The following is a 19,875-nucleotide window of genomic DNA, read 5'->3' as shown; positions in this document are numbered from 1 at the left end:
CAGCATCAGTAGAACATGCCTGACTCTCCTCCACCAGTCATACAAGGAAAATGGTCTAATGCAGTGGTCAGCAACCCATTGATCGCGATTGAATTGTCGATCTCCAAGGGACCTTCTCTGGCTCATACTCCAGTCCAGTTGGTGGCTGTAAGGCACCTTAAAGTTGGTTGCCAGACGCCATATAAAATCCACAGAAGAAGAAGGTTACCAAAGATGTTTATATATCTAATCCAAGATAGACCACAGCCTCAAAGTGGGCAGAACATACACGGGGTTGGGCAGAGCCAAGCACGAGCTAGCGAAATCCTATTGGCACGTTGTAGAATGTATTTGCATAACTACATTCGCCCCTTCCACTCCTAAACAACGCATTTTTTTTTTACTTTGGCAAAGGGTAAAGTCTACAAAACAGTCCACTCTGTTCTTAACATATTCTAGAAATGGGAACATAAACAATTATTGAGATCAAATGTTTAATCGAATCGAAAATTAGCAGAATGTCGGCCAAAATCCGTCTTCCTCTATCTCCTCCCACTGCCTTGCCACTGGGCTTCCTTTCATAACCATATTTGGTGGTGAGTGAAATTGCTAACCGGAGGCTGTCAGATTTATACGTACGGTGAAAGATCTGTCTCATTGTTCTATCTGTGAGGTTACTGGTGGAGGAGAGTTGAGGCGTGTCCCCTCAGCCAACTCCCTCCCTAGAAGCCTCATTTCATTTGTTGTTTTGTGTGGTGCTCTGCTACCGCGTAAAGTGTTCGGACGAATTTGCTGTCAATCTCCGACCAAACTCCACGCATGGTAGGTTGATTAAGGGATCAGTAGGAGTTACCAGTGAGATTAAACTGGGATCTACGGCAAATTAATGCGATATCGCCAGAGTCCTCGGACTTCATGCCATTTTTAGGTGCATTTACGTTAGTTTGGTAGCTAGCTAGTTTATCAGTTAACGCTAACAAGCCACTCAAGAAACTGAAGATGTCCGACTCCGACATAATGTCTTCAACTGAAGACCGAGCCAAGGAGATTTTGAAGGGTTTTAAACTGTATCCTTTTCAATTAATGGTTTGCCTGGTTGCTCACCTATCTAAGTTAGCTGCCGTAGCTAGCTAGCCAGGTGGTGTTGCTTGCTGGCTCTTGCTGCTTGTCACACGTTAAACTAGTTAGTGAACCTAGCTAACTAATATTGTCAGTCTGACAGTTTGACGTTAGCGAGGTTGCTAGTGTCTTTCTGGGCCATCCTGCTTCTAACGTTAGCTGGTTTGCTGGCAAGTTACCTAGCTAGATAACCGGCCTAACTAGCTAGACACTGCAGCTGTAACGTTATGTGGTACATAACTTTGGATAAATTGACTAACTTCGCTAGTTAGTCAAATTGGACAAGAAGGTAGTGGAACATGCACACAGGTTAGGTGTTAGCTAAATGGGTGCCTTTGCTAGTTAGCTGGCTGGTTCTGACTTGAATTTAACTTGGGTAGCCGTTTGCTGATGCTCCCTATATCGTTCCATGCATACAGAACAGTATTGCTAATTGTCTTACTTTGCCTATTACTTGTACATGAATATGCTTTAATATATTTAAACAGCCTGTACAGTGGCTAAAATTAAAAAAAAATATTATTGAAAATAAGTGTCTGACTGGAAGGGTGATCTATACTGAACCTGTTGGACATAACTGGAGCTGTTGGCAGGGCAGAGTGGGAAATCTGACAGTTTACCTCCTGCAATCACCATCTTAGCTCAACATGCATTTTTAATCATACCATAGTGGAGCTTGTTTGAAGTACCTTCTGTGTAATTTATTTTCATCTCCTAGCTCGGTTGGAAGCCCTCTGGTTTACATAACACAAGCCACTGGTCCCAAAATAGGCACAGTAATGCGGACTAGAATAATCACACCTGCGTTGCTTCCACCGGCTTAACATGGACTGAAGGCCCATTATTTAATTCTGCTCCGTACTTTACACATTTTTTGGTAGTACATATATTCAGTTGAATAGGTAAGAATCCTGACTGTTGTGACAGGCTGTAGATCTGTGTGACCTTCCTTGGGCAGGCTTCATTTTCTAGGCTGGTAATTCTTAAATCCTTGATTTGCAAGGATGGGGATTTGCTGCCTTATAGTCCTCCTCCTAACAGGTCTGGTGACTGAGTTTAGCGTGTTACCTCTGCTTGGAGCCCTGGCTGCATACACATACTCATTTCAGGACCTTTGTGAAGAAGTTAGGCCTATGTAGTTATGGGTGGCGGGTAGCCTAGTGGTTTGATCGTTGGGCCAATAACTAAAAATATGTTCTGCCCCTGTACAAGGCAGTTAATCCACTGTTCCTAGGCCATCATTGTAAATAACAATTTGTTCTTAACTGACTTGCCTGGTTAAATAAAAAAAAACACATGTTGTGGGTTGTAGAGGGCGGTCAAGCTGTTGTGTTTAAGTTGATCCTCCTGAGACAAAGCAATCAATTGTATTCTGAGGAATTGTCAGTCTTTGAACTAAAAACAAAAACTATAGTTGGGTAACCAGCATCGGGTTAATTGTGACTATAACGTCACGAAGGAAATCTGTGGATGCTGCTGTTTCTAAGGTTTTTCAGCAAATTAATCTAGAAGTTGTGTATTTATTTGAACTGTGTTGATCAGTGGTGGGCTGAACAAAGTTGTCAATCACTGTGTGCCATATAGTGACTATTTGGTTGAGGTTTCAGGAACTCTTCCCTGGCATGATTGGCTTTTTAACTTGTAGGTCTTATGCAATAAAGATAATTATAGAAAGTTCAAGAAGTTGCTTCACAGCGGGGAGTATTCAAAGAAAGCACAGGACTTGCTTCAACTCAGCTTCAGCACCAATTTGCTACTGATAAGGGTATCAAAGTTGCTTTCATTTAGCACAGGTTCTAAGGCTAGCATAATAGTCACGTTCTTTATAAGTATAACCTGAAAGTGTGCTTTTTTTTTAACCTTTATTTTACTAGGCAAGTCAGTTAAGAACAAATTCTTATTTTCATTGACGGCCTAGGAACAGTGGGTTAACTGCCTGTTCAGGGGCAGAACGACAGATTTTGTACCTTGTCAGCTCGGGGATTTGAACTTGCAACCTTTTGGTTACTAGTCCAATGCTCTAACCACTAGGCTACACTGCCGCTTAATCAGATTCAAAACTTTGATTCCTGGGAACCGCCTTGCTTCCATAGTACACTAATGTATTTTATAGGATAACATCAGTAGAGTCCCTTCATTGCCCTACAGTAGGTAATTGTATGGAGATCAAAAAAACTGCACATGAACACAAGTAGCTAGGTTAATTAGACATGCATCTAACAAAGTCCATACATGACTCCGTTGCGTTCCATTTCTTGGTATGATGCTACATTGGGCTTCCAGGCCTGTACAGGAACACAGTGCTTCAACATGGCCTCTGTTATATACCTAAGACAGGCAGAGGCTGGCCTCTGAGGAGAATGCAGTGTGTGCTGCAGCCACCTTCTGCTTCCCCTGAGTGGACATGACTTGCATGTAATCTGTCCCTGGAACAAACTGATCCATAGAACTATGAACACAAGGACTAGCTAACCAAACAGTGGTAGTCTGAGTTGACGCTGGGCTCTGCTATTTGCTACTTTAGAAGTTTTTCACTGAGTTGAATAAACCATGTTAAACCATTTTAGCTACACTGCTTACTTGGTGAGATCTAGCCTATTCATTTTAATTTCTCGTGTCTATTGCATGTGTATTGGTCATGCATTCACATGTGTTTTGCATCAAGGAGCTACTCTTTAAAAATGGATGGGGCTTTAGGGAGGCTAGCATGCCCATAAGGGCTAATTAAGAAGCCTGTGAGTGTTGTGTGACCAGGGCCTTGCCCCCACCCCCCTGCAGGTCTCCCCTGCTTAGCACCAGGGATGTCTGTATGTGTGATCCAGGAGACATGTCACCTTTTCTGCCACCGGGGCCTAATTGTAGCTGGCTGCAGAATACATTTAAACTTGACTACCCTAGCCAGGCCTATTATGAATTGTCTAGGCCCTAGTCTGACCTTGGAATGTAATGGAAACATTTGGCTTCATTGTTTTTTTGCAGCCAGTTAATGCGCTTAACACTGAGGCCACTTTTATAATTCACATTGAGAAAGTAGCAGCAGCAGCTTGTATTACAGTTCATTCATAAACGGTATGCTGGGTAGACACTGCTTTGTCCCCCAGACAGTCATTGTCCAGCAGGGCTGACAACTGTTCAATTAATTTGTCTGGGTAACGGCCAACAGCCACTTCACACAAAGCAGCCTCGTCATTTAGTTTGAAAGAGGGTGCCTTTCCAGGCCTATGTTTTCTAAGGAAGTTTCTATTAAGATGAGAAAGCTGCATACTGTGGACTCTGATGATCATTCTAGAAGGATGTGGAAGCTGCTTGGAGGGAGGCAACTGAGCTGTTGGTGGGCCCACTGGGCTGCAGTCAGATTTGAAAGGCTTAAGTGATTCAAAGCGCCACAAGTTTCATCTCACTAAGACGGCCCTACTCTACAGTAGCTTGCTAGCCAAACTCAGTGCTGAGGTTGTTTGCGTCATGTTTGCATGGCAACCCCCCCCTCCACCTCTCCACCTGCTGTTTTAACATTTGACCATCATTCAGTTAAGGCCCCTATTAGTTTGAAAGAATTTATCCCATGTGGGGAATGACTTGACTGACACTTGTGCTTGACACCCTTTTGCGCCGCGTGTGTTGGGTGGGAGGATGAACAGCAGCACATATGGTTTTGAGACGATGGGGGGAGGGTTCAGGTGCTTCTGACATAGTACCCTCTAGTTGACACACAACAGCTATGTCTTCCAGTTGGCTTTTTATTCCCAGAGCTGAGTTAGAAATTCTTTGTTCTGTCTGTTAGCACTTGCACCAGCTGGAGTACTGTTACCCACTTTTGCCTTGGCTTGTACCACATGACCTATTAGAATAGGTTATCTAGTAGTAGCTAAATAATGGGTGGCTTTAAGGCACTAAAATAGGCCACTCCAATAAAAGAACATGGCGTGAGAGCTGGTGTAAATGACTAGGGCCACACACGGCAGCGGCTCTTGAAGATTTTTGGAAGAATGCAAATGGGTATACCTGGCTTCCAATTTTGGCTTTAACACATGCCAGTTCCCCTGTACCCCAAAGAATACTCAGTAAACTTAAATGACTAAAAACAGTAACTTGGACAAGGTTACTGCTGTCAAACCTATGATTGTGTATTATTCCTTGACTCCTGGTCTCCCAGAAACTGGATGAACCTGCGTGATGCTGAGACTGGGAAGGTGCTGTGGCAGGGAACAGAGGACCTGTCTCTTCCTGGGGTTGAACATGAAGGTACTGGATCCTCCTGAGGTTACTGTCTGCTTTCCTCCTCGTGTAGAAAATGTATTATTATTAGGCCATATCTTCCTACCACTACCAAGATGACCTCTGTATTTTATTTATTTTATTAGACATGAATAAATACTGGGATTGATACATACAATAGGCTTTACAGACATCAAATTGGAAATGTGAACAGATTGTAGACAAAATAAATCTTAATTTTAAAGAAGCAAGGCATTCACAGCAACTGACCACTTCATTAATGACTGTCCATGGTGTCAGTCCTGCTTTGTTGACCACGCAATTCTAACCATCTCAGCAGTCTGCCAGTTTGTCCTCAAGAACTTGAACCCTAACCAATGTCAAAATTAGGCTTGTGTGATACCCCGGTATACAGTATATTTCGAAATACCAACAGAATGATTTTTCAATACCGTAGGGGGAAAAAAGCAGTTTGTGCTACTCCGCGTATAACTAACTATAAGTTGAATATAACATAAGATGTCAAATGTGTTATATCCAGCTCAGGGTTCCAGCTATGCATTTTCTTCGCTGAGTGGCTTGATGTCAAGATCAAGCGTCTTGGTTACAGAATACATTCAATTCCCCCCCCCCCCCCGGATCCTGATCCCTGTTGCCTAAATTGTTTTGTGCATATTGTTTTTAAAATAGAAATTGTACCCCTTGTTTGCACATTTGGTAGTACAATTTCTGTACTCTATGTATGAATCTGTATACCACCCAACCCTAGTCAAAATTATTATTAATTTACCTTTCCACATAGTTATCAATGTTGTGTATATAAGAGTCTATAGAAAATGGCAGTAATGAGAAAGTATATTTTTATACTTATGTGAGAAAGTACCCTAGGTCTTGGTAAACATCAGGCTGTTGTGTTGAGTGCATCTATTCTCTCCTAATTAGTAGTTTGACTGTCCCATTCATTTCCTTGCAGCTCGAGTCCCCAAGAAAATCCTCAAGTGCAAAGCTGTGTCCAGAGAGCTAAATTTCTCTTCGTCAGAAAAACTGGAAAAGTTCCATCTTGAGCAGAAGGTTTTCTTCAAAGGCCAATGCTTAGAAGGTACTAGTCTATTTTATCCGTTTCAATCTTGTTATTATAAATATACTCAATAAGAATGCAATGTCTGTGCATAGTGAATGCACTCATTACATGTATTTTGTGTGTCTCTCCTCTACCTGCAGAATGGTTCTTTGAGTTTGGCTTTGTGATTCCCAACTCCACAAACACATGGCAGTCTTTGATAGAGGCAGCGCCAGAGTCTCAGATGATGCCCGCAAATGTTTTAACGTAAGGATAAGCAACAAATAATAAATGATGGGCTTTTTGGTCATTCTCCTACAGTTTGGTTGTGCAATTGTTTGTCAGTAGTATACAATATGCATGCACTAGGCTACAGATTGAGTAAGTAATTAGGCTACACTGAAATATTCCTTAACCCTAACCTATGCTAAACTTGCAGGAAACTGTAATTTCCTTTATGGGACTGCTTTGCCTTATACTTTGTAGCTCATGGTCAGTGTTTGCTGATTTGTAACATTTATTTTTCTCTCCCTTGCAGTGGGAATGTTGTTATAGAGACCAAGTTCTTTGATGACGACCTTCACGTCAGCACCTCCCGGGTACGACTTTTCTACGTCTGAAGAGGAACACTATATATTTTTACAACCCTTGAAGTGGGGAGGACTAGGCATACACTGCTGATTGTTGTTTTTCAGTGGTCACAGGAGGCCATGTTTGAAGGAGTGCATTTGCAATCTACAGGGACAGCAGCACAAAGAAATCAAAATCCAACCAAGGTCACACTGGCTTCTTGTCGGATAAGACTTTTTGTATGTAAATATCTATATATATATGGGCAATGACAATGCTCATGACAGACAACCATGTAAATTATTTTATTTGTACATTTTTTTTCCCCTTGTCATTCCAGAAATGTAACCCTAAGATGTACACTGCTCGTCACCTTGCATTTGTAATTTTGTCTCTGTTGATGTGGTTGCTGATGTTCTCATTGTTTGGATTTTTTTTTTTTTGATGTAACTATGTAATATAGACTGTTTACTACATGAATTATGGATTAAAAGATGTCAGAAAGACAAAGCCATAGCTTTTTTTTTTGTAGTTGAAACTAGGGGGCACTATTTTCATTTTTGGAAAAATAACGTTCCCAAAGTAAACTGGCTATTTTGTCAGGACAAGATGCTAGAATATGCATATAATTGACAACTTAGGATAGAAAACACTCAAGTTTCCAAAACTGTCAAAATATTGTCTGAGGATAACAGAACTGATATTGCAGGTGAAACCCTGAGGAAAATCCAATCAGGAAGTGCCTCTTATTTTGAAACCGTTGTGGTGTTCCTATGCACCCCTATTGGCCATAGAAAGGGATATCAACTAGATTCCTTTTTCTACGTATTCCCTAAGGAATTTTGACGTTGTTTCACGCCTTTATGTTGAAGAATGAGCGTAAACGATTACATTGCGTAAGTGGCCAGCTGAGGGGTTTCAGAGTGATTCTTGCATAAAAGACAGAGGTAGTAATTTTTCCTCTGCTCCTAGTGAAAAGCCAATTGTCCCGGTTGATATACTATCAATAGATATTTGAAAAACACCTTGAGGATTGATTATAAAAAATTTAAAAAACGTTTGCCATGTTTCTGTCTTATGGATCTAATTTGGAATATTTTTCGGTGTCGTGACTGCAGTTTCTGGTGGATTTCTCAACCAAACGTGAAGAACAACCGGAGGTATTTCGGCTATAAAAAATAATCTTTATGGAACAAAACATTTGCTGTCTAACTGGGAGTTTCATGAGTGAAAACATCCGAAGCCCATCAAAGGTAAATGATTTAATTTGATTTTTCTGATTTTCGTGACCAAGTTGTCTGCTGCTAGTTGTACATAATGCTATGCTAGGCTATCGATAAACTTACACAAATGCTTGTCTTGCTTTGGCTGTAAAGCATCATTTAAAAATCTGAGATGACAGGGTGATTAACAAAAGGCTAAGCTGTGTTTCACTATATTTCACTTGTCATTTCATGTATATGAATATTTTCTAGTAATATTTTTTGTCCGTTGCGTTATGCTAATTAGTGTCAGTTGATGACAATTCTCCCGGATCCGGGAGAGGTAGTTCTAAGAGTTGCATGAACTTCATAAGATATTTTGTCTCCTGGGAGTACATACTTGCCAAGTGAGGCACAAGGTACCTGTGTGAAAACATAATATGTTCATATTTTAACTACAGCCACTCAACACTGATAAACCTGTGGGCTGTTGAAGGTTGTCTCAGCAACACTGCAGATCAATATCTGTAAGAGGACATGGGCAGTCGGCATGCCAATTGCACAGTCCCTCAACCTCAAACATCTGTGACATTGTGTTGCGTGACAACTTCACATTTTAGTGGCCTTTGTCCCCAGCACAAGGTGCACCTGTGTCATCATCATGCTGTTTCTTGATATGCCACACCTGTCAGGTAGATGGATTATCTTGCGAAAATAAAAACGCTGACTAACAGGGATGTAAAACAAATTTGTGCACACAAAATAAATAAACACTTAGTACATATGGAACATTTCTGGAATATTTCAGCTCATGAAATGTGACCAACAATTTGCGTTTATAGTTTTGTTCAGTAATATCAAATTAAACTTGCATGCGCCGAACACAACTGGTAGTAGACCTTACAGTGAAATGCATACTTACAAGCCCTTAGCCAACAATGCAGTTCAAGAAAAGAAAATATTTACTAAATTGTAACAAAATGAGGCAAAATACGCGGGTACCGAGTCAATGTGCGGGGTACAGGTTCGTGAGGTAATTTGTACCTATAGGTTGGGGTAAAGTGACTGCATAGATTAACAGTGAGTAGCAGCAGTGTTAAAACGTCATATCACTTGAGTCTCCTTTAACTTTGAATGTACTCCATTGAACACAAGCCAGTTTCATAAAATACCCACAAGAGGGCAGCTATATAATTTCCAGCTGCATTGAACTCCAAATCCCTGAAAGCCTTTCACCTGAATGCGCAAAGAGAAAGTTGTCTCTGATGACCATAGAGAGAGAGTGGGCTCTTTGTAGCCGTGTCATTATAGCGTCTGTGACAGCATGGGCAGCGCCGTTGAGTCTATCTGCATTTTGAAGTAGTCGATGTTCTCATTGGCTGATCCCTCATGACCCGGTTGGACATGACTCCGACAGGGACACCAGGAGGGATCAGCCAATGGAGTTGGAAGTCCCGTCTCGTTGACTACATTAAAATTGTGTAAGCCCTCACTGGCATTGCCAATGCTAAAAAGGCCTTTTGGCCACTAGAAGGCTCTATCATTCTCTATGGTGATGACGCGTTCATTGGTCACGACCTTGGATATCTACTGCAAGCATGGCAAATAAAGAGCCCAACGTGAGTATTTCAAATAGCAACCACACTTACTAAAGACAAAGTCAAGCCATACCTTATTATTGTGAAATGAGTTTTGTATTCTACACAAACGTGTGTTATTGCCTTATAACGTTAGACTATGATTTTAAGAGGAGATCGAGGTAGCTAGCTTAGCTAACAAGCTAACGACGTTAGCTACGCAGGTCGTTATTCTGACTTGCCTATCCTCACTCAGCAACGCTTAACTATGCCAGCTTTCAAACTATAGCTAGGTCTTTTTTTGATTTCATATGGAAGTGAAGGTTTGCCAATGGCAATTTAGATAAACCGCTCCCTAACCAACTAGAAAAAGGCCAGTTCTCATGTTGCAAGCTTGGATGACTGCTAATAACTAGTCGAATTTTTAGCTAACTATTTTCTTGATGAATTATGGTTAAATATTGTCGTTTGGAATAATGTGTTTTTCAGCCCTGACTTGTCTTTATTTTCTAAATTGTAGAATAATAGTGAAGACGTCAACACTTTGAAATAACACATATAGAATCATGTTACCAAAAAAAGTGTTAAACAAATCAAAATATATTTGCGATTGATCAAGGTAGCCACCCTTTACCTTGACGACAGCTTTGCACACTTGGAATTTTCTCAACCAGTTTCACCTCCGTCAAGAACGTTGGAGAAGCATTCCAGATGAAACTGGTTGAGAGAATGCCAAGTGTGTGCAAAGCTGTCAAGGCAAAGGGTGGCTACTTTGAAGCATATCAAATATAAAATATATTTTGATTTGTTTAACACTTTTTTTTGGTAACATGATTCTATATGTGTTATTTCATAGTTTTGATGTCTTCACTATTATTCAAAAATGTATAAAATAGTCAAAGAAACGTTGGAGTAGTTGTGTCCAAACTTTTGACTGGTACTGATTATATTAATATATACACTTTTTAAAGAATGCCATTGCGGCCGCGGTGCAACTTTAGAAGTTGACCAAAAACCCACGACCAATACATTCTGACCCGTGACATCGTTTTCGAAGTAGCCCAATTTGGCCATAATAACCCTGTTATCATAAAACATGCAGGTAGCTGAGAAAGCTCAACTCCGCCTCCATATAAGAAAATGGGGTTGCGTGTTCGTCAGCTAACATGCAAGTTACTTGCATATCAGTTCATGTGGAAAACATTGGTTTAAGTGCTGCTTAAACTTGATTAGTTTACGTGCTCATTCATTACTCAAAGACCTGCACAATCCAGTTTCATAATACTATAAATAGGCATGCACAATATATCGGTGAACATATCGGACAATATTCGCTAAAAATGCCAACATCGGTATCGGCCCGATGTCTAGTTTAACACCGACGTTGAAAACCGATGTCTAAGCTACCGTGCATACCTTTTATAACGTAGGTACATGATGTAAAGACGCCACGTAAAATTTTGCGCTACACGTGCAACACAGCATTCCTAACCGAGCCCACAATGTATGCTGTGTGGATCGAGCAGTCGACAAGTCGAGCATTTGAAAGAGTAAGAATTTCAGTGAGACAACAAAAAAGGCGAATTGAGAACAAATTCTTATTTACAGTGACAGTCCAGCGTGATCCGGGCCAATTGTGTGCCACCGTATGGGACTCCCAATCACGCCCGGATGTGAAACAGCCTGGATTCGAACCAGGGACTGTAGTGACGCCTCTTGCACAGAGATGCTGTACCTTAGACCACTGCATCCATGTGTGTGTTAACTATAACTGTACTAGAATGCTTAAAAGGCCACTAAAATTATAAATATCGGTATTGTTTTGTGGGGGAGGGCAAGAAAAATATTGGATATTGTATCGGCCAAAAATATCATATCGGTGCATCACTAACTATAAATGGTCAAGAATATTCGAGATGGAGACAATGACACTGACAGGTCTAGGCCACAGTACCCCTTAAGACCACTAGATGGGATAATGGTGATAAATTAGCTGGACATCACAACAAGCCCTCCAAAACACTTAATGTGCAGTGTACTGACCCGATGATAAATAAACAGTGGTAAAAGAAGCCTTGTAATATTTTGTGAATACATAAGCTCCGTCCAAAAACAACAACACTTTTTTCCGTCTTCCCAGCGGTTCCTGACAAACCTGAGGGACCTGGCCAGTCGTATGTCTGGCGCGGGGGGCAAGGGAGCAGGAATAGGCCTCAAGCTGCTCATTGGGGCTGGAGCTCTGGCCTATGGGGTCAAAGAAGCTACATTCACAGGTAGGCCTAACCTAGCGTCTGGTAGTGAAATGGGTAACACTATTATCACGATAATGAGTGCACCCCTTTAACGTTGTGTGGAATGGTTTGTTCCCAGTGGATGGAGGTCAGAGAGCAATCATCTTCAACAGAATCGGGGGCATGCAGATGGACACAGTGCTGGCTGAAGGACTGCACTTCAGGTAGGCCTACACTTTGACTCTGTCCAGGGGTTTATAATGAAGCCAGGGTTGTCATGATCAGTTGGCTCGACGCAATGCAAAGCTAAATTCACATGACTATATTTAACTGAACTGTTTTTGTTGTTCTTCAGGATACCATGGATCCAGTACCCCATAATCTATGACATCAGAGCCAGGCCCAGAAAGATTGCTTCACTAACTGGAAGCAAAGGTACGTGATTGCTGAAATAGGGGGATTAATTTGAATCCAGTATGGATACATGTAGACCAATACATTATGTCCAGCAGATCAGTAAAGATGTAAATCTTTCAGATCAGTAAAGATGGAAGATGAAGTAAAGGAAGATACAGCCCTGACTTCTTTCTCCTTGTCTCTCTTACCTCTGTAGATCTGCAGATGATTAACATTGGACTGCGTGTGCTGTCCCGTCCTGTGGCCGCCAACCTGCCTGCCATGTACCAGCAGCTGGGGAAGGACTATGACGAGAGAGTACTACCCTCCATCGTCAACGAGGTGCTGAAGAGCGTGGTGGCCAAGTTCAATGCCTCGCAGCTCATCACTCAGAGAGCACAGGTATGGCAGAGTGACTCGCACAGGTAGCCTAAATCTCATCATTCAGAGAGTACCGGTACTGCCACAGTCTCAGGATTATATGGTACCAAGGTTGTGTACTAAACAAGTCTCTGCTTTAAAAGTCCCTCAAAAGCAACAAAATGGCCTATGTGGCGTCGATTTGAGTCAGATTGTTTTTTTTCTAGTGTCAAAATTGACGACATGGTTAAAGTAGGATAATTTTGGTCATAAATTCAGTCTTGTCCAAAACTGAGATTTGGGAGATAGGAAAACTTGTATGTCATGGATTGAAGGGTACTGTAACAGTATTTCTTGGGTTGTGTTTATTTCAATCCTACCGACAGCTGGCAGCACCCAAGTAATCATCAATTCAGAGCGCATCTGCACATAACCTGATCGTAATGCCCATGGGCAATTTGATTTGACATTTGATATCCCTATGGGGTGAGGTTAGGTACCATCAGTGAATTACACAATGTACATGGGACAATATTTTCAAATGTCAATAGCTCTAAATTTCAATGAGTAGGTTTACTAATAATTTGATATTAAACTGATTATGGAAGTAGGCAGATTATGCGATATTCATGTAAACACCTTGCTCTGCTTAACTTCATCAGTGTGAGGTCAAAATCGAAGTAAGCATACGCTGATTAAAACACCTTATTTTCTGAGCAGTCTTTTGAATTATTGGGACATGTAAACACCTTTTATCTGCGTTCCAGCGGGATGTATTTGATCTGCGCATGTGTTGGCACCAGCCGAGCGAGCCTCCCTCTTTAGCACGAGTGAAGTGAGTTCAGAACAACAATGTGTGCGTTTTTAGGAGTAATTTTCACATACAAACTTTGGATCACTACTGGCTGTAAGAAAACGAGTGATGGGTGTTTAGAGCAATACAGGCTGTATCTAAGGCTCAGCCAATCGTTTACATAACAGAATGCAGCATGCGACTGAAGAGAGAAGAGACAACCCATTTGCTAGTTTCCAGATCAGCGCGCACTCTGGAAATACAGCGGGGTAGTGTGGAAAGGCAGTTTGTTGTAACTGACAGCGCGTCCCCTGAACGATAACAAAGAGGTAGGTGAGAAGCCTGACGAGGGCAAGAGGGTGATGAAGCGTACTTCATGAGCTGTAACCAAAAAAACATTGGCATTTGGAAAGTTTGAGGTGGTGGAACAAGTATTGTTAGCATTGTTAATTATCTTGCTTGCTGGATCGAATTCTCCGTTAGCTAGCCAGAGAAATGTTGAGCAACATTAGTCAACTTAACTGATCGAATAATTGAGTTTATGGTGTGAAAATTAGATGGCTAATAAAGTCAGAGGCGCTAACGTTAGTAACCTAACCAATTCACTAAAGTATTAACTGGTATACGACTTTGCCGTTCCTCAAGTTATAAAGCCTTAGTTGCTTATTGGACCCTGGCAATCTGTGTGAAATGTTAACTAGCTAACAAACTATCTGTGAACTGATGTTTTCCCTCTACAGTATGTGGTTCATTTCCAGAATGAGAGAATTAGGTGAAAAATGAGACGTTGCTTGTTAAACAAGTGGATTCATGGATGAAGTGTAGCTGGAGCTGGGCCTGGCTTAAGCTGGATGCCACTATAGAGGTGAAAGGAACACCACACACTTTCCCGATTTCTCACTTTTTCAATACAGTGGATTAAAAGGGGTATGCCAGGCTCTCTGCCTGAAAGAGATCAATTATGCCAGCAAAGGGTATCATACGCTGCTGGCACATTGTAGAACAGATGTCAACAGGCAGAATGTGTAGTCTAAAGATATTGTTTTTGTTGTGTTGAATTTGACAGTAACACTTGTGAGTGAGGGGGATTATACTTTTTTTTTTTTTTTTTTTACTTAGTGAATGTTATTTTTTCACACATGTAGCCTTGTGCTCTTTATCTATGTCTATGATAGTGGCCACTATAATAGAGCAAAAATAGAATTCCTGTTTTATTCTATTTCTACTTAAGATATTTTTTAAATCAATACAGAAGTATATATTTTTAAACCTGCATATTTAGTTAATATTGCCTGCGAACATGAATTTCTTTTAACTAGGAAAATTGTCACTTCTTCTCTTGAGTTCTGTCCAACGGAGTCAGGGTATATGCAGCAGTTTAGGCCGCCTGACTCGTTGCGAACTGTGAAGACTATTTCTTCCTAACAAAGATGGCCAACTTCACCAAACGGGGGATGATTTAACAAAAGCGCATTTGCGAAAAAAGCATAATCGTTGCACGAATGTACCTAACCATAAACATCAACGCCTTTCTTAAAATCAACACAGAAGTATATATTTTTAAACCTGCATATTCAGTTTGAAGAAATTCATGTTAGCATGCAATGTTAAACTAGGGAAATTGTCACTTCTCTTGCGTTCATTGCCACACAGAGTCAGGGTATATGCAACCGTTTGGGCCGCCTGGCTCGTTGCGAACTAATATGCCAGAATTTTACGTAATTATGACATAACATTGAAGGTTGTGCAATGTAACAGGAATATGTAGACTTATGGATGCCACCCGTTAGATAAAATACGGAACGGTTCCGTATTTCACTGAAAGAATAAACGTTTTATTTTCGAAATGATAGTTTCCGGATTTGACCATATTAATGACCTAAGGCTTGTATTTCTGTGTGTTATTATGGTATAATTAAGTCTATGATTTTATAAAGCAGTCTGACTGGGCAACGGTAGGCAGCAGCAGGTTCGTAAGCATTCATTCAAACAGCACTTTCGTGCGTTTGCCAGCAGCTCTTCGTTGTTTAGGACTTCAAGCCTATCAACTCCCAAGATTAGGCTGGTGTAACCGATGTGAAATGGCGCTAATTCCTAGTTAGCGGGGTGTGCGCTAATAGCGTTTCAAACATCACTCATTCTGAGACTTGTAGTTGTTCCTCTTGCTCTACAAAGGCCATTGCTTTTGTGGAGCAATGGGTAACGATGCTTCGAGGGTGGCTGTGGTTGATGTGTTTCTGGTTCGGGGCGAGGAGAGGGATGGAATCTATACTGTTACACTGGCAATACTAAAGTGCCTATAAGAACATCCAATAGTCAAAGGTATATGAAATACAAATGGTATAGAGAAAGTCCTATAATAACCTCAACCTATAACTTCTTACCTTGGAATATTGAAGTCTCATGTTAAAAGGAACCACCAACTTTCATATAAGGAACTTAAACGTTATCTTTTCTACATGGCACATAGCACCTTGCACTTTTACTTCTCCAACGCTTTTGTTTTTGAATTATTTAAACAATTGAGCATGCTTCATTATTTATTTGAGGCTAAATTGATTTGATGTATTATATTAAGTTAAAATAAGTGTAATTGTCATATTATTTATAAATCGGTATTGGCTTTTTTTGGTCCTCCAATATTCTGGATCCGTATCGAAAAATCATAATCGGTCGACCTCTACTCTACAGTTTGCATCCCTGTAAAAGATGTGCAATATGAAAATATTTTACATTGTGTAATTTATTGACAGTCCCTAACAATCCCCAGAGATGGGCTATAAAATGTCAAACCAACTTTGCCATTGTCGCACACCAGCCAGCTGAAGCTAATTGGCGAAAGAAGTTGGTTAGCGCAAGCTAGCTTGCCTAGGGGACTTTGACATGACCTGTTTCGACTGTTTCAAGTTGTCTAGAAGGAACACCCACATTATCCCCAAAACAACTGTTGTTTGGTTTCAGTCATGGATGCTGCATTTCATAATGACACAGCTGGAAAAACGAGGCCAAATCAGGAAGTTCAGACCCCTTTAAAATGGACTGAAATGTGAACCAACGCTTTTTTTTGCCCTTTTCTTGTCTGTAACCGTATGTATAGGTGTCATTGTTGATTCGCCGAGAGCTGTTTGAGAGAGCCAAAGACTTCAACATTATCCTGGATGACGTAGCCATCACAGAGCTGAGCTTCAGCAGAGAGTACACAGCTGCCGTAGAGGCCAAACAAGTTGGTATGTGTTGGGGTGTATACGGTTGTCTCTGGATGCATACTTGCCTGTTTTTATATTTTTTTCTGTGTGTGGGTTAGTCAATGCACTAATGTGTGTTAGTAGATTGTGTGTGCACGCGTGGAGTTTAAACAAAGCTTGTGTGTCTCCGCAGCCCAGCAGGAGGCACAGAGAGCCCAGTTCTATGTGGAGAAAGCCAAACAAGACCAGAGACATAAGATTATCCAGGCGGAGGGAGAGGCAGAGGCTGCCAAGATGGTAAAACATTAACCTGACCATAACCTTTGGACGACCTGTCCCCTCGTCTTCACATGACCGTGCATAAACTCAAACACCAGGCTGATTATTCTAGTCAACAATTGTTTTTTATTTACTTTAGCATGTTATATGAATCTGACTGTGTTTGTTGTAGTTGGGACAAGCAGTGACTAAGAATCCTGGATACCTGAAGCTTCGACGAATTAGAGCAGCCCAGGCCATTGCTAAGACGGTGAGTTCTTTATAAAGGAACTGGATATCAATGACTGTCATGATAATTGTACAGAAATACTTTATTAATTATGTATTGAGGGGATAGTTACTCATCCCCAGAGACTCTGTGATGTTATTGTCCTAATCAGACATTGTTTCAGTAAGAATGGGGTCAGTCATTTTAGCAGCCTGTGTTTGTTTTGGCTGTTTGGTTCTCATTGCAATGGTAACCCACAGTGCAGTTAGCTGGTTATATCAGTATCATTTGGGCTGAAGGATGGCTATTTCCCTTATGCTACGAGCTGCTACAAGACTAGTTCTGTGACGCTTTGTTTTCAACTGTGTGTTTTGTGTCTCTGTGTATTGTCTTTCAGGTGGCAACGTCCCAGAACAAAGTGTACCTTTCCGCAGACAACCTGGTCCTTAACCTTCAGGATGACTCTTTTAACAAGTATGTTTCTCTTAGCTTCACTTTCTCATATCATCATACCCTAGTCTGGCTCTGTCCTCTCTTGCATGGCTCAACACCGCCCAGATGGTTTGTTTCAGTTGCCTCAAGCAAGGTTAGAAATGTTGAATGTTCACATCCACAGTTTTGAACACTGTGTAGTGCAGTACAGGTGCTGGGACAAATCAATGGCATTATTGAAAAAGTGCAGGAATGCATTATCACATTTCCCATGGAAAAGTAGAAATTCCACCAAAATCCCTAAAGATGACCTAAGTTTTTTGAAGCAGCTCCATACTGGCATTAATGGTAGCTTGAAGAGAACATGATTTTTTTTGTTTTAGCAAAAACATGTCTAATGACTGCTCTTCTCACATTGCCTCCAGTGTGCATGCTGTCATTTTCACAGCAATGCCTATGGCCACCAGGGGTGTTCATTAAACACCAAATGGAAGACCATAAACAGAGCCACAAGTAGTAAATGCTACTTGTTCTTAAAACATTTTTAAACATTTTTTTACGCGGGCACTAATAAACACGACCCTGGTTTTTGTTCTCCATCTCACTGCTTTTGCCTGGTCACTGGAGTGGATATGACTAGTCAGACTGTATCACACTGAAATAGTTCCTGGCTTATCTTAATGCTGCCAAGGATCTTCAATGTCCATATATAACTGTTCACAGAAACTGAGACAGGACCTGGTGCCAAATGCCTGTCATTCATTCCTCATACATGTTATATTATACAGTTGAGAATAAGACAGAAAAAAACCAGGGAGTACCATATGTTCAGCAAAGCAACCAATCCACCCTGTGCATATTGATGCACTTTTGACTGAAATCAGTCTTGTCAGAGCCTTGTAAAAACCGTTAAAAATCATACTCATTTTTTCCTCTGATGCTATCATCTCTCGTTGTCATCCCTGTACTTTTTAGAGCACTTTGAATATTATATACATTTATTTTTTTACAGTATCATTAACACTTACAACCCCCTTTTGCTTGTGTTTCAGTCTATCACTGGGAAAGAAGTAGGCTCTAGCATTCCACCTGTCTGAGGCTCCATCCACAGCTAAGACCAGTTTGTCTCTGTCTGTCCAACTGCCTATATCTCTGATTGTATAACCAAGTGGCTTACCAACTCACTGAAGAAGACTCTAAAGCATCGGATTGCTCTGTAAAGTTGACCTATGGGGCTCGTGCTGTATGCATGACATGGCTAGGGCCAGGCGGAACCTGCAGTGATATAATATCTTCATGGTCAACTCCAGAAACGATCTGAAAACAATGTTTGTGGATTCAAACCAAATAGCACTAGCCTATAAGACATAATCAGCTGCTTTGTTATTAATAAGTTGTGCAGATGATGCTGTAATGATATAGATAAGGAACTCCACTTATTATGTCTGGCCCTAGATGTGTACATGGGTTTTGAGGACAGCAAGGACTCTTGGGGAATCAAATTTATCAGTTTGATTGGAAAAATGCTGTACTGGAATGGTGTATTCAAAAAATAAATAATTTTTGAAGATGTGCTTGTAAAATGAAGGTGAAATGATTACTTAGTCTTGTTTTTTTCATGCAAATGCACTGTTTACGGCTTACTACTAGTTTGAAGTGGAAAGGAAGGCAGCAGATTGAGACATGACTGAAAATAAAGGGCAGCACAAATGTCTTGATTTTATTTCATAATGCCTTTTCACATGACCTAATGTGTGTGTGTGTATGCAGGTACATTTGTTGTTGAAAAACACATTAGGCCTATATAAGGAAAGTACTCTTACAAAATGTCTTTTTCTCTCTCAAGTTTCTGAGAAATGAAATGTTTCCATGACTTAATCAGACATCTTAGACAACAGTACAGCCTGTTATTGTACTAGGGATCTTTAGCTACATTTACAATGACATTAAAGTCTCTACATGACTGCTTATCTGGATTGAATGTGTTACTGCCATATGCTTCCCTGGTGAACTATGAGATGGGACTCGAACAGAGTGCATTCGGAAAGTATTCAGACCCCTTTCTCCACATTTTGTTACATTACAGCCTTATTCTAAAATTGATTCAATTTGTTTTCCCCCTCAATCTATACACAATACCCCATAATGACAAAGTGAAAACAGGTTTTAAAAAACAAATGCAATATATAAATAAGTATTCAGACCCTTTGCCATGAGACTAGAAATTTTAATTGCTGTAGGGATGTTTTTCAGCAGCAGGGATTGGGAG

At 40.8% G+C, this 19,875-nt stretch overlaps 2 protein-coding genes across 2 annotated transcripts; both read left to right on the top strand.

The window, feature by feature from the left end:
- Positions 1-779: 779 nt before the first annotated feature.
- On the top strand, positions 780-7,453 carry LOC135556141 (retinal rod rhodopsin-sensitive cGMP 3',5'-cyclic phosphodiesterase subunit delta-like). The gene is made up of 5 exons (XM_064989085.1): positions 780-1,046; positions 5,252-5,340; positions 6,287-6,412; positions 6,535-6,640; positions 6,912-7,453. Exons 1-5 carry the CDS (start codon positions 979-981, stop codon positions 6,991-6,993), a joined length of 471 nt encoding a protein of 156 aa, XP_064845157.1. The 5' UTR covers positions 780-978; the 3' UTR covers positions 6,994-7,453.
- A 2,182-nt stretch (positions 7,454-9,635) lies between these two features.
- On the top strand, positions 9,636-19,574 carry LOC135556140 (prohibitin-2-like). The gene is made up of 10 exons (XM_064989084.1): positions 9,636-9,764; positions 11,863-11,995; positions 12,093-12,177; positions 12,309-12,388; positions 12,567-12,751; positions 16,600-16,729; positions 16,881-16,984; positions 17,139-17,216; positions 17,572-17,648; positions 18,659-19,574. The coding sequence occupies exons 1-10, from the start codon at positions 9,744-9,746 to the stop codon at positions 18,678-18,680; spliced, it is 915 nt and encodes a 304-aa protein (XP_064845156.1). The 5' UTR covers positions 9,636-9,743; the 3' UTR covers positions 18,681-19,574.
- Positions 19,575-19,875: the final 301 nt, after the last annotated feature.

Source organism: Oncorhynchus masou, chromosome 15, assembly GCF_036934945.1.
Source record: "Oncorhynchus masou masou isolate Uvic2021 chromosome 15, UVic_Omas_1.1, whole genome shotgun sequence".
Classification (NCBI taxonomy): Eukaryota; Metazoa; Chordata; class Actinopteri; order Salmoniformes; family Salmonidae; genus Oncorhynchus; species Oncorhynchus masou.
This window is presented reverse-complemented; position numbering and strand designations above follow the sequence as displayed.

Excerpts from the sequence above, each read along its gene's own strand:
- LOC135556141 (XM_064989085.1), top strand. The coding sequence starts at position 979 with ATGTCCGACTCCGACATAATGTCTTCAACTGAAGACCGAGCCAAGGAG. Across the intron at positions 5,341-6,286 it reads TCCTGGGGTTGAACATGAAG|CTCGAGTCCCCAAGAAAATC; the intron begins GTACTGGATCCT and ends ATTTCCTTGCAG. Across the intron at positions 6,413-6,534 it reads CAAAGGCCAATGCTTAGAAG|AATGGTTCTTTGAGTTTGGC; the intron begins GTACTAGTCTAT and ends CTCTACCTGCAG.
- LOC135556140 (XM_064989084.1), top strand. The coding sequence starts at position 9,744 with ATGGCAAATAAAGAGCCCAAC. Across the intron at positions 16,730-16,880 it reads CGTAGAGGCCAAACAAGTTG|CCCAGCAGGAGGCACAGAGA; the intron begins GTATGTGTTGGG and ends GTGTCTCCGCAG. Across the intron at positions 17,217-17,571 it reads CCCAGGCCATTGCTAAGACG|GTGGCAACGTCCCAGAACAA; the intron begins GTGAGTTCTTTA and ends ATTGTCTTTCAG.